The sequence below is a fragment of the Danio rerio genome, chromosome 19 (genome assembly GCF_052040795.2).
Source record: "Danio rerio strain M-AB ecotype USA chromosome 19, GRCz13ab, whole genome shotgun sequence".
NCBI lineage: Eukaryota > Metazoa > Chordata > Actinopteri > Cypriniformes > Danionidae > Danio > Danio rerio.
This window is the reverse complement of record NC_141039.2, coordinates 45106762-45121542: the sequence shown is the minus strand read 5'-3', so window position 1 is coordinate 45121542 and position 14781 is coordinate 45106762. Positions and strand designations below refer to the sequence as shown.

Genomic DNA, 14781 nt, shown 5'->3' with positions numbered 1-14781 from the left:
AGTCTGACAAGCTGCAATAGTAAAGGACTATTAAATATTGCACAGTGTGAGTTTGGCTTAATTCTGGATTTAACTTCAACTGGCCTTTTTCCCCAGTGATTTTGCTCAGGGGCATTTTGCAAGTAGAGAAAAATAGATGTATTCTCAACTAAGAGGATCAAACATGGACCTTGTACCAGTTCAATAAATATTTGACCACCTCCACATTGGACCCTTATATCACACTAACTCAATCTCTTCTTCACGTTTCTATGAAATTCTTACTTAAACTACTTTCAGGATTTTCTTCCACACAGACAACAACTTCTATCCACTGCCAGCATATGTCTGAAGGGTTTCTTAAGAATACACTGTATGGTGTTACACATATTCATGCAGTGTTTATTTATTAAGCAATAAATTATTTAGGAGACTGATTTGTTTTCTTTGTGAATCATGTCAAGGATACAAAAAGTAAACAATGATAATATATCATGGTTCAATAAATATTGATCTGCCCCTTTACGCCACACTGGACCCTGGTGTTATATAAAGTCAATGCGAATACAAGCTTCTGTCTATCTTCAGTGGATGTGTCTGGTTGCTGTAGACTACACAATGTGGATTTTTCTAGCTGGGTTTGTGGTTCTGGTGTGTGCTGCAGGTAAAGTGTTGTCTATGTCAAATAAAACACAATTTTAAGACTGTTAATCTAGTGATTTAGTAGCTGAGGCATGCTAAATGTAATGCAAGTATGCAATCATATGTTTTTGTCTTAGTTAAAGCAGTGGTGATTAAATGAGTGTGAACTCTTTCTGTTTTCTAGATGCCACACCAGTTCTTGGCAGAACATTTCCTGATTTTGGAAAGATGTATCATGTCAAAGGTATATTTCTGCCTTATATAGTTCATCCCAGTACAGTGCACTTCTTTTTCAGTGTTTTACGTGTATCTCTTTTATACAGGTGTGCTGTCTTTGCCTCATTCTAAGATAGAGGAGCCGTTTGAAGCTTGGTACGATCTTGATGGGAACAGAAGTCGCATTGACTATCGTAATAGCACAGTGCGCACCTTTCAGATTGGAAATGATTTGGATTTTGGTGCCATTTACAAGATCACACCAGTCATTCCTCCCAGTGATATTAAGTGTTTCCAGCTTAAAGGAACTAAAGATGATCCAATAGAGCCACAGCAAGCAATCCCTGATGCGCAGAGCTTTGAAGTGTGTAGTACTTTAATTTATTTTCATTATGAAGTATTTATTTACAATGCTATTCAATATGTAGGCCCACACCAAATTATTTAATCATTTTATTTAATTGTGTAAAATTACATATATATTTTTTCAGTTTTAATATGAATTTCATTAACATTAATGGATATTTTTGTAAGTGTTTAGATGATTTATCTACAAAACAATTTGTAACGTAATATTTTTATGTCATTTTTATGCAATGGTTCCCAACTTTTTTTTTGCCTGAGACCCCCCTTGACCCCTGGAACCTATTATAAGCCCCCTCCCCACATTTAGTGATGTTACCGCTAATATAAGTTTGCAGGATAGATGAAGAAAAATGTAGTTTTCATACAAACTGTATGTTTATTACTATATCTAGATATGTTCATGCTCAAATAATAGCCTAAAGTAAAATATAAAAGCAAAACATCAATAGTAACTAAAAAACATAAACCTTTGGAGATTTGACATTAACTAATCATGATCCCCCAATCATATGATTCCCCATTTACAATAAATAACCACAGTTTTCAGTCCACATTTATCTTCGTATGGAAGAAACTCCCCTTTTCCTCTGCCTTCTCCTTTTCATAGATTGGGCGGCACGGCGGCCCAGTGATTAGCACTGTTGCCCTACAGCAAGAACACTGCCAGCCCTGGTCCTCGCCAGGCTGTTGGGTGTTTCTGTGCAGAGTTTGTATATTCTCCCCTAGTCCTCGTGGGTTTCCCCCATGTCCTCCGGTTTCAGATTAAGCCAGGGATGTCCAGACTCGGTCCTGGAGGGCCGGTGTCCTGCAAAGTTTAGTTCCAACCCCAATTAGACACACCTGGGCTAGCTAATCAAGCTCTTACTCAGCGTACTAGAAACATCCATGCAGGTGTGTTGAAGAAAGTTAGAGCTAAAATCTGCAGGACGCCAGCCCTCCAGGACCGAGATTGGACACCCCTGGATTAAGCAATTCAGGCACTCGTCTAACTCCCTTCCTCCTCAAGTGTTTCCTTGGCTACCGCAGCCAGGGAGTTTGAGATCAACCTAAGATCAAGCTCCCCTGTTGCTTTATGAATGGGAGGGAGCCCTGAGCTTGAGGATCCCTTGAGCTCAGGGCTCTCTACCGGGTTAGCATGCCAAACAAGCTTATGTTAAATCCCCAGCTAAGTGTGAACTCTTGAAAGGTAAATGAAGATGTAGGTCAGGGGTTCTTCATCTCAGTCCTGGAGGTCCGGTGTCCTGCAGATTTTTGCTCTAACCCAAGTCAGACACACCAGGACTAACTAATCAAGCTCTTACTAGGCTTTCTAGAAACATCCTTGCAGGTGTGTTAAAGCAAGTCGGAGCTAAAATCTTTAGGACATCGGACCTCCAGGACAGAGTTTGAGAACGCTTGGTGCAGATTATACATTGGGTTGTTAATTGTAGAGATCCTCTAATTAAAAAAAGAAGAAAAAACCCTGAAAGTTCTGAAAGAGCCTCAGCCAGATCAGAAAAACAAATAGAAAAGTAACTCAAATGTAAGGTATAGCATAACTTACCATAACAAATAACAAAGTAGCACTAGCTATTTTTTTGTGGAGGACATAATGTAATGCATTACTTTCAAAAGTAACTTTCCACAACACTGTTTCTAATTGATTTTGCATTCTAAACACTTAATGAAAGTTGTTAGTTTTTTGTGTTCAACTTTTAGCTCCTAAACTCTCAAAACTATTCAGAATAAATAAAAAATATATATAACGAAATATGTGCAGAAATAGCAAAAAAACAAAAGGCTGTCTGAACCTGTTTTATGTTATAAACAATAGGACGAATTTAAATAAAGAATAAACTGAATGATCTGCAATGCAAAAAAAATTAAATGTGTATAAAATCTTTGTTTGTTTTGCAGTTTGAGAAAATGGAGGATTGCAAAGATGCTCAATGTGAGGTCTGGAAAAAAGTCACAGAGGCTGGCCATAAGAAGAACACATACCGTCTGTGGGTCACACGTGGAGAGGCAGCTTATTCTCCAGCCACACCACACCGCTTTGAGATGGAGGGCTTCAACTCTCTTCTGGGATCCCACAATGACAAATACAGCATTGAGTACAGTGACTTCTGCACACAATCTGAGCCTGATGTTTTCACTCCACCTGCAGGTAACATGGAGAAAACACACACTCAGAGAAATGCTTTTGTCTGCCTCTGTGTACAGATCATCCTAATAGATGTTGACTGAGGTGTTGTGTGTTTAGGATTTACCTGTGAAGAGTTTCCTGATCCTCCTGAGGAGCGACAAATATTAGCCAATCCCTTTCAAGACTATGTCAACACCCACCCTGTTAGCCACGCCCACCGGATGTTTGGCCCCTTTAAGGAGAAGTTTAATCGTCAGTATGAAAGTGAGAAGGAGCACGAGGAACGAGAGAACCTCTTTCTGCATACTTTCAGGTGATGAATAACAGCTAGCATCACATTGAAGAAAAATAGAAATATCTGAACTTGTTTGATTTTATTATGTTTTTTCCTTCCTCTTCAGGTTTGTGCACTCCAACAACAGAGCTGGTCTTACATACAGTGTTGGTATCAATCACTTCGCAGACAAGACAAAGGAAGAGTTGGCCAGGATGACAGGAGGTTTACTTCCAAAAAAGAAGGAGGATGCAAAATAGTCCACAGAATAGTCCACCTGACAAAATAGTGGCAAACAATTATTTACAGTTTAATAAATGTCTCACTCAACAGACCTAAACAGTTATCAGATGAGAATTGCGGTAATTTAATATTTTCTAACCATATAACTTGATTAAATTGATTCTGTATCTTCAAGCTTATTTGGCAAACAAATATAATTTTCAAACCCAAATGTATATAAATTCTGATTAAACTATAAATGAAAACCACATGTTTTTCCCCCAATAAAACAAACACAGTTTTTGCTCATTTTTGTCACCTTACATTTTTTTGTGTCATTTAATGTTTCAAGAATAATTTCCTAAACCTCATTTCCCTACATTTCACTGGTGAGAAATTAAACCTGTTTTAATTGCCATTATCTGTAATTTTTGCAGTCAACATTTCTTTTTTTGGTGGCATTACTTTTACTTTTTATTCTTTGACTTTCCTCATGTTTCATGGATTGGCCTTTAATCAGTCCTTACTCCAGTTCTGTTCATAGGGCATAGTGACTCAGCAGAAATCATTGCCAAAAAACACACAAACTCTAAACACATCCCACATGGTTGTCTTCATGATATGTGATTAAAGATTATACACTACCGGTCAAAAGTTTGGGGTCAGGTTTAATGTTTTTTTTTTTTTTAAAGTAAATTATATATACACACACACACACACACATATATATATATATATATATATATATATATATATATATATATATATATATATCACTGAACGCAAAACACATCCAGCCTTGAGGCGGATGAGCTACAGCAGACGATCACACCGGGTGCCACTCTTGTCAGCTAAGAACAGGAAACTGAGGCTACAATTCACACAGGCTTAGCAAAACTGGACAGTAGAAGACTGGGAAAAACATTGAATGGTCTGAGGAGTCTTGATTTCTGCTGCAACATTCAGACGGTAGGGTCAGAATTTGGTGTCAACAACATGAAAGCATGGATCCATCCTGCCTTGTATCAGCGCTTTAGGCTGCTGCTGGTGGTGTAATGGTGTGGGGGATATTGTCTTGGCACCACAGTGTACCCATCTTCTGATGGCTACTTCCAGCAGGATAATGCACCATGTCATAAAGCGTGAATCATCTCAGACTGGTTTCTTGAACATGACAATGAGTTCACTGTACTCAAATGGCCTCCAAAGTCACCAGTTCTCAATCCATTAGAGCGCCTTTGGAATGTGGTGAAACGGGAGACTCGCATCAGGGATGTTCAGCCGACAAACTGCGTGATGCTATCGTATTATTATAAGAATTATTGTTGATCTAGTTTTAGATCATAAAGGTGTATGCAGTCATACCAGTTTGACAAAATTGATTCATAATCAACTCAAATAAAAACGCTGCGCCGCGCGAAAAATTTTGTGCGCTCCGCCAGCTAAAATCATAAAAAATTTTAGACCTAGAACAGCACATTCACGTCTTTAATTTAATTTAGATTTTTAAATTTTTGACTTTAAGACTTTAAGGTAAAAGTGTTTCCATCATGGTTTATGCAAATTTTTTATAGAGTAAAAAGTTTATCCTACTCCATTATGCGCATATGTTTATGCGTATTTTCAAAAATTTATGCGCATCATGGCGTTTCCATCAACAGGTTTATGTGCATATCCAAAATGCGCATAAAAATAGGTGGATGGAAACAGCTATTGGCATTATTTTAGTGGCCGTGGGCTGAAAAGTTTGGGAACTCCTGAGCTAGTGTGCTCCAAAGAGTGACAAATTATATCTATAAAACTAATAGAAACATTCAACACTAGCAGTTTGTTACTTACACCAAAATAGTTTAAAGACTTTTTTACACATCAACTCATACTGGTTTATCATCAAATCTTGACCAATCATGTACTCTCTAGGATTACATGTCCCACCCCCTTTAAAATCACCTCTTATTTGATGCACTTAAGCTCAACCAGTTAAGTAGCAGAAAATCATTCACAAAGCGCAAGATGACTAGTTGGAATGTTTACGTTTACTTATGTGAGACAGTGATATGGTTTTACCTGATTATTTGAAATGTGACCTGCACCAAACATCTCAAAGTCTGTGATGGAAATTGTATAATGTTCTAAAACAGAGAAGGCATTATAAACAAGACATTTCTAATTTTTATTTTAATCAAATAAACATTCTGCTAAATGTTTCAAACTGTGCGAAAAGGAAGATGCAATATGCCAGACCCAACTGAAGGCCACTGTCAGAACACCCTGGGCTCTCATTACACGCGAGCAGTGCCACAGATATACAAGTCTCCCTTCTTGAATGGAATTAGTGAAACGGATCGACTTTATGAAGATATTCTAATTATATGACCAGCACCTTTACATAGTATGCAAGTTTGACACCCGGTGGTTTAACTAAGTAAAGGTTGCAAGATTGACGACATCCCCACATTAGCAGGTGGGAGTTTTAGCCCTGACCAACCTGAAATTTCTATTTTAGAAACCGCTTCTAATTCTTACAGCTGAACAACAGGGTAAACGATGACAATGATCACCTTATGTATAACTTATGGGCTTTATTCACTGTTAAATGCTAATAATGTGAGCTTGAATGTGATTTTATGTGACAGCGCATGTAGAGGCATGATAACGGCTAAGCTCTACAGATTGTAAAGGCATTCCTTCATCTGTGTAGCTGAGGAGTTTGACGGCCTCTCGACCACTGTTGAAAAAATTTCCATCCACTGCCCGGTAGTGGAGAGTGACATCTCCATCGGACTCATCACAGTCTGGTCCTGCTGCTCTGGAATTGATCCGCCAGAGTGCTGATCTTGAACTCTGAGCCTCCATCTCTACAGACTGACGGCTCCAGCAGAACCCACTGATCTGAATCAACAATGTCAACCCAAGACTGACACACAGAGAGCAGATGAAGGTTTTGTCCAGATGGTTTAGATACTGATCTTCCGCCTAAAAAAAAAATAAAAAAGTGATAACAGTGATAGTAAATGGATAAAAAAAAGTTGTGATGTCTTCACTCTTTTTACTTTTTATAAAGCTTTTAATTTGAAGTGAATGCCTGAAAAATATATACCATAAATAGGAAACACCTTTCTTGTGTGAGGCTATGGGCTCTACTTTAAAAGGTGCAGTACGCAAGTTTGAAATCCAATGGTTGAACTAGGTATTGCACTAGGCTTGGGCGGTAATACGGTAATATGGTATACAGCGGGACCTAAAAAAAGCAAAGGTGTCAGTTTCAATACTGTTATACCATCATAAAAACAATGCACTTAAATAGCAGGCAAGTACTAAATAACAAATATTATTTATTTAATGCCTACAAAAGCATATGCGTGATTGTCATGACGATACAGTGTGGAGGAGAGAGAGAGAGGTGAGGTAAGGAGAGTCGCACAACAAATGACCTGATGGTTTGGCAGTATTTCCGACTGAGTCGGAGCACACAGTATTTCTCAACTGAACGAGAACTGAGACCAGGTAAATATGAACTGCAGGTCTGCATTCCCGCGCTAGCCGACCAGATTTCTTGCGGTGAAGAAATAAATTTCAGAATAAAGCATGGGAGCTGTCGGTAGCTCTAGTCTAATTTTAAAGGAAGCCGCCCTGAAGTCTGACAATATCGTTCCCAAGTGAGTGAGCATGCATGGATGGTGTTAGTTTGTTTGTGTGTGTGTGTGTGTCAATTAAGAGCACATCAGCGTTCAGATTAATATGGAGTTTTTCCACGAACCATCACGATGACGTTACATTTAGATTTTAGACACCATGTCTATTTTTGCGACATATGTTTAGCTTGTGTCGCATGTTTTGCGTGCACTTCACATTTTAAATTTTTTTTGTGACATTTAGATTTTAGACACTGTTTCTATTTTTGCAACACATGATTAGCTTGCGTCGCATGTTTTGGTGCACACTTCACATTTTCGACTTTTTTAGAGACATTTCAATTTTAGACACCGTTTCTATTTAGCGACACATGTTTAGCTTGTGTCGCATGTTTTGCGTGCACTTCACATTTTCGATTTTTTTCGTGACATTTCTATTTTAGACACTGTTTCTATATTTGCGACACATGTTTAGCTTGTGTCGCATGTTTTTCGTGCACTTCACATTTTTTTTTGTGACATTTCTATTTTAGACACGGTTTCTATTTTTGCGACACATGTTTAGCTTGTGTCGCATGTTTTGCGTGCACTTCACATTTTTGATTTTTTTTTTTTGTGACATTTCTATTTTAGACACTGTTTCTATTTTTGCGACACATGTTTAGCCTGCGTCGCATGTTTTGTGAAGGCACGGTGTAAGGCACTTGACCAGCCAGTGCACACAGCTGCCTACTGACCAATCAGAGCACCCCAGGCCAACCGGTCGATCAAGAGAGCACATCAGCTTTCAGATTAATCAGCGCACGTACGGCCCATGAAGAGCACATCAGCTTTCAGATTAATAAGCGCACGTACGGCCACCTGACCAACCAGAGGACCCAGGGTCCAACTGACCAGTCAGAGCACACAAGGCAACCTGACCGATCAGAGCACCCTAGCTTTGTAACGTTTAGATTTTATACACCATTTCTATTTCTGCGACACATGATTAGCTTGCGTCGCATGTTTTGGTGCACACTTCACATTTTCGACTTTTTTCGAGATATTTCGATTTTAGACACCGTTTCTATTTAGCGACACATGTTTAGCTTGTGTCGCATGTTTTGCGTGCACTTCACATTTTCGATTTTTTTCGTGACATTTTGATTTTAGACACCGTTTCTATTTCTACGACACATGATTAGCTTGCGTCGCATGTTTTGGTGCACATCTCACATTTTCGATTTTTTTCGTGACATTTCTATTTTAGACACGGTTTCTATATTTGCGACACATGTTTAGCTTGTGTCGCATGTTTTGCGTGCACTTCACATTTTTGATTTTTTTTGTGACATTTAGATTTTAGACACTGTTTCTATTTTTGCGACACATGTTTAGCTTGCGTCGCATGTTTAGGTGCACACTTCATATTTTCGACGTTTTTAGAGACATTTCGATTTTAGACACCGTTTCTATTTAGCGACACATGTTTAGCTTGTGTCGCATGTTTTGCATGCACTTCACATTTTTGATTTTTTTTGTGACATTTCTATTTTAGACACGGTTTCTATTTTTGCGACATATGTTTAGCTTGTGTCGCATGTTTTGCGTGCACTTCACATTTTTGATTTTTTTTGTGACATTTAGATTTTAGACACTGTTTCTATTTTTGCGACACATGTTTAGCTTGCGTCGCATGTTTAGGTGCACACTTCATATTTTCGACTTTTTTAGAGACATTTCGATTTTAGACACCGTTTCTATTTAGCGACACATGTTTAGCTTGTGTCGCATGTTTTGCGTGCACTTCACATTTTTGATTTTTTTTGTGACATTTCTATTTTAGACACGGTTTCTATTTTTGCGACATATGTTTAGCTTGTGTCGCATGTTTTGCGTGCACTTCACATTTTTGATTTTTTTTGTGACATTTAGATTTTAGACACTGTTTCTATTTTTGCGACACATGTTTAGCTTGCGTCGCATGTTTTGTGAAGGCACGGTGTAAGGCACTTGACCAGCCAGTGCACACAGCTGCCTACTGACCAATCAGAGCACCCCAGGCCAACCGGTCGATCAAGAGAGCACATCAGCTTTCAGATTAATCAGCGCACGTACGGCCCATGAAGAGCACATCAGCTTTCAGATTAATAAGCGCACGTACGGCCACCTGACCAACCAGAGGACCCAGGGTCCAACTGACCAGTCAGAGCACACAAGGCAACCTGACCGATCAGAGCACCCTAGCTTTGTAACGTTTAGATTTTATACACCGTTTCTATTTCTGCGACACATGATTAGCTTGCGTCGCATGTTTTGGTGCACACTTCACATTTTCGACTTTTTTAGAGACATTTCGATTTTAGACACCGTTTCTATTTAGCGACACATGTTTAGCTTGTGTCGCATGTTTTGCGTGCACTTCACATTTTTGATTTTTTTTGTGACATTTCTATTTTAGACACGGATTCTATTTTTGCGACACATGTTTAGCTTGCGTCGCATGTTTTGTGAAGGCACGGTGTAAGGCACTTGACCAGCCAGTGCACACAGCTGCCTACTGACCAATCAGAGCACCCCAGGTCAACCGGTCGATCAAGAGAGCACATCAGCTTTCAGATTAATCAGCGCACGTACGGCCCATGAAGAGCACATCAGCTTTCAGATTAATAAGCGCACGTACGGCCACCTGACCAACCAGAGGACCCAGGGTCCAACTGACCAGTCAGAGCACACAAGGCAACCTGACCGATCAGAGCACCCTAGCTTTGTAACGTTTAGATTTTATACACCGTTTCTATTTCTGCGACACATGATTAGCTTGCGTCGCATGTTTTGGTGCACACTTCATATTTTCGACTTTTTTAGAGACATTTCAATTTTAGACACCGTTTCTATTTAGCGACACATGTTTAGCTTGTGTCGCATGTTTTGCGTGCACTTCACATTTTCGATTTTTTTCGTGACATTTCTATTTTAGACACGGTTTCTATATTTGCGACACATGTTTAGCTTGTGTCGCATGTTTTGCGTGCACTTCACATTTTTGATTTTTTTTGTGACATTTCTATTTTAGACACGGTTTCTATTTTTGCGACACATGTTTAGCTTGTGTCGCATGTTTTGCGTGCACTTCACATTTTCGATTTTTTTTCGTGACATTTCTATTTTAGACACGGTTTCTATTTTTGCGACACATGTTTAGCTTGCGTCGCATGTTTTGTGAAGGCACGGTGTAAGGCACTTGACCAGCTAGTGCACACAGCTGCCTACTGACCAATCAGAGCACCCCAGGCCAACCGGTCGATCAAGAGAGCACATCAGCTTTCAGATTAATCAGCGCACGTACGGCCCATGAAGAGCACATCAGCTTTCAGATTAATAAGCGCACGTACGGCCACCTGACCAACCAGAGGACCCAGGGTCCAACTGACCAGTCAGAGCACACAAGGCAACCTGACCGATCAGAGCACCCTAGCTTTGTAACGTTTAGATTTTATACACCGTTTCTATTTCTGCGACACATGATTAGCTTGCGTCGCATGTTTTGGTGCACACTTTACATTTTTGACTTTTTTAGAGAGATTTCGATTTTAGACACCGTTTCTATATTTGCGACACATGATTAGCTTGCATCGCATGTTTTGGTGCACACTTCACATTTTTGATTTTTTTCATGACATTTCTATTTTAGACACGGTTTCTATATTTGCGACACATGTTTAGCTTGTGTCGCATGTTTTGCGTGCACTTCACATTTTTGATTTTTTTTGTGACATTTAGATTTTAGACACTGTTTCTATTTTTGCGACACATGTTTAGCTTGCGTCGCATGTTTAGGTGCACACTTCATATTTTCGACTTTTTTAGAGACATTTCGATTTTAGACACCGTTTCTATTTAGCGACACATGTTTAGCTTGTGTCGCATGTTTTGCGTGCACTTCACATTTTTGATTTTTTTTGTGACATTTCTATTTTAGACACGGTTTCTATTTTTGCGACACATGTTTAGCTTGTGTCACATGTTTTGCGTGCACTTCACATTTTTGATTTTTTTCGTGACATTTTTATTTTAGACACGGTTTCTATTTTTGCGACACATGTTTAGCTTGCGTCGCATGTTTTGTGAAGGCACGGTGTAAGGCACTTGACCAGCCAGTGCACACAGCTGCCTACTGACCAATCAGAGCACCCCAGGCCAACCGGTCGATCAAGAGAGCACATCAGCTTTCAGATTAATCAGCGCACGTACGGCCCATGAAGAGCACATCAGCTTTCAGATTAATAAGCGCACGTACGGCCACCTGACCAACCAGAGGACCCAGGGTCCAACTGACCAGTCAGAGCACACAAGGCAACCTGACCGATCAGAGCACCCTAGCTTTGTAACGTTTAGATTTTATACACCGTTTCTATTTCTGCGACACATGATTAGCTTGCGTCGCATGTTTTGGTGCACACTTCACATTTTTGACTTTTTTAGAGACATTTCGATTTTAGACACCGTTTCTATTTAGCGACACATGTTTAGCTTGTGTCGCATGTTTTGGGTGCACTTCACATTTTCGATTTTTTTCGTGACATTTCTATTTTAGACACGGTTTCTATATTTGCGACACATGTTTAGCTTGTGTCGCATGTTTTGCGTGCACTTCACATTTTTGATTTTTTTCGTGACATTTCTATTTTAGACACGGTTTCTATGTTTGCGACACATGTTTAGCTTGTGTCGCATGTTTTGCGTGCAATTCACATTTTTGATTTTTTTTGTGACATTTCTATTTTAGACAAGGTTTCTATTTTTGCGACACATGTTTAGCTTGCGTCGCATGTTTTGTGAAGGCACGGTGTAAGGCACTTGACCAGCCAGTGCACACAGCTGCCTACTGACCAATCAGAGCACCCCAGGCCAACCGGTCGATCAAGAGAGCACATCAGCTTTCAGATTAATCAGCGCACGTACGGCCCATGAAGAGCACATCAGCTTTCAGATTAATAAGCGCACGTACGGCCACCTGACCAACCAGAAGACCCAGGGTCCAACTGACCAGTCAGAGCACACAAGGCAACCTGACCGATCAGAGCACCCTAGCTTTGTAACGTTTAGATTTTATACACCGTTTCTATTTCTGCGACACATGATTAGCTTGCGTCGCATGTTTTGGTGCACACTTCACATTTTCGACTTTTTTAGAGACATTTCGATTTTAGACACCGTTTCTATTTAGCGACACATGTTTAGCTTGTGTCGCATGTTTTGCGTGCACTTCACATTTTCGATTTTTTTCGTGACATTTCTATTTTAGACACGGTTTCTATATTTGCGACACATGTTTAGCTTGTGTCGCATGTTTTGCGTGCACTTCACATTTTTGATTTTTTTGTGACATTTCTATTTTAGACACGGTTTCTATTTTTGCGACACATGTTTAGCTTGTGTCGCATGTTTTGCGTGCACTTCACATTTTTGATTTTTTTTGTGACATTTCTATTTTAGACACGGTTTCTATTTTTGCGGCACATGTTTAGCTTGCGTCGCATGTTTTGTGAAGGCACGGTGTAAGGCACTTGACCAGCCAGTGCACACAGCTGCCTACTGACCAATCAGAGCACCCCAGGCCAACCGGTCGATCAAGAGAGCACATCAGCTTTCAGATTAATCAGCGCACGTACGGCCCATGAAGAGCACATCAGCTTTCAGATTAATAAGCGCACGTACGGCCACCTGACCAACCAGAGGACCCAGGGTCCAACTGACCAGTCAGAGCACACAAGGCAACCTGACCGATCAGAGCACCCTAGCTTTGTAACGTTTAGATTTTATACACCGTTTCTATTTCTGCGACACATGATTAGCTTGCGTCGCATGTTTTGGTGCACACTTCATATTTTCGACTTTTTTAGAGACATTTCTATTTAAGACACCGTTTCTATTTAGCGACACATGTTTAGCTTGTGTCGCATGTTTTGCGTGCACTTCACATTTTCGATTTTTTTCGTGACATTTCTATTTTAGACACGGTTTCTATATTTGCGACACATGTTTAGCTTGTGTCTCATGTTTTGCGTGCACTTCACATTTTTTATTTTTTTGTGAAATTTCTATTTTAGACACGGTTTCTATTTTTGCGACACATGTTTAGCTTGTGTCGCATGTTTTGCGTGCACTTCACATTTTTGATTTTTTTTGTGACATTTCTATTTTAGACACGGTTTCTATTTTTGCGACACATGTTTAGCTTGCGTCGCATGTTTTGTGAAGGCACGGTGTAAGGCACTTGACCAGCCAGTGCACACAGCTGCCTACTGACCAATCAGAGCACCCCAGGCCAACCGGTCGATCAAGAGAGCACATCAGCTTTCAGATTAATCAGCGCACGTACGGCCCATGAAGAGCACATCAGCTTTCAGATTAATAAGCGCACGTACGGCCACCTGACCAACCAGAGGACCCAGGGTCCAACTGACCAGTCAGAGCACACAAGGCAACCTGACCGATCAGAGCACCCTAGCTTTGTAACGTTTAGATTTTATACACCGTTTCTATTTCTGCGACACATGATTAGCTTGCGTCGCATGTTTTGGTGCACACTTCACATTTTTGATTTTTTTCGTGACATTTCTATTTTAGAAACGGTTTCTATGTTTGCGACACATGTTTAGCTTGTGTCGCATGTTTTGCGTGCACTTCACATTTTTGATTTTTATTGTGACATTTCTATTTTAGACACGGTTTCTATTTTTGCGACACATGTTTAGCTTGTGTCGCATGTTTTGCGTGCACTTCACATTTTCGATTTTTTTCGTGACATTTCTATTTTAGACACGGTTTCTATATTTGCGACACATGTTTAGCTTGTGTCGCATGTTTTGCGTGCACTTCACATTTTTGATTTTTTTTGTGACATTTCTATTTTAGACACGGTTTCTATTTTTGCGACACATGTTTAGCTTGTGTCGCATGTTTTGCGTGCACTTCACATTTTTAATTTTTTTTGTGACATTTCTATTTTAGACACGGTTTCTATTTTTGCGGCACATGTTTAGCTTGCGTCGCATGTTTTGTGAAGGCACGGTGTAAGGCACTTGACCAGCCAGTGCACACAGCTGCCTACTGACCAATCAGAGCACCCCAGGCCAACCAGTCGATCAAGAGAGCACATCAGCTTTCAGATTAATCAGCGCACGTACGGCCCATGAAGAGCACATCAGCTTTCAGATTAATAAGCGCACGTACGGCCACCTGACCAACCAGAGGACCCAGGGTCCAACTGACCAGTCAGAGCACACAAGGCAACCTGACCGATCAGAGCACCCTAGCTTTGTAACGTTTAGATTTTA

The 14781-nt window shown here is 40.0% G+C and overlaps 1 protein-coding gene and 3 long non-coding RNA genes across 5 annotated transcripts in view; 3 read left to right on the top strand and 1 right to left on the bottom strand.

Annotated features, from left to right (window-relative positions):
* Positions 1-497: 497 nt before the first annotated feature.
* zgc:123103 lies at positions 498-4147 on the top strand. Of its 2 annotated transcripts, none has more exon segments than NM_001037120.2 (6): positions 498-643; positions 806-865; positions 945-1201; positions 3100-3349; positions 3446-3641; positions 3730-4147. In NM_001037120.2, coding segments are annotated over 6 exon segments (942 nt in total). In that variant the 5' UTR covers positions 498-597; the 3' UTR covers positions 3863-4147.
* Positions 4148-5356: 1209 nt separating this feature from the next.
* Positions 5357-14781, bottom strand: part of LOC141379178 (uncharacterized) — a 94119-nt gene continuing 84694 nt past the window's right edge. Inside the window, exon 3 of the long non-coding RNA XR_015945457.1 lies at positions 5357-6800. This is a non-coding gene — a long non-coding RNA (uncharacterized LOC141379178). The remainder of the gene's footprint in view (positions 6801-14781) is intronic.
* On the top strand, positions 7885-10642 carry LOC148679852 (uncharacterized). Its single transcript, XR_015945484.1, has 3 exons — positions 7885-8027; positions 8125-8835; positions 10355-10642. It is a non-coding gene; the product is annotated as an uncharacterized LOC148679852 (long non-coding RNA).
* Positions 11403-14555, top strand: LOC148679851 (uncharacterized). Its single transcript, XR_015945466.1, has 3 exons — positions 11403-12136; positions 12233-13366; positions 14264-14555. It is a non-coding gene; the product is annotated as an uncharacterized LOC148679851 (long non-coding RNA).

Excerpts from the sequence above, each read along its gene's own strand:
- zgc:123103 (XM_088651402.1), top strand. The coding sequence starts at position 3,070 with ATGTGTATAAAATCTTTGTTTGTTTTGCAGTTTGAGAAAATGGAGGAT. Across the intron at positions 3,350-3,445 it reads TGTTTTCACTCCACCTGCAG|GATTTACCTGTGAAGAGTTT; the intron begins GTAACATGGAGA and ends TTGTGTGTTTAG. Across the intron at positions 3,642-3,729 it reads CTCTTTCTGCATACTTTCAG|GTTTGTGCACTCCAACAACA; the intron begins GTGATGAATAAC and ends CTTCCTCTTCAG.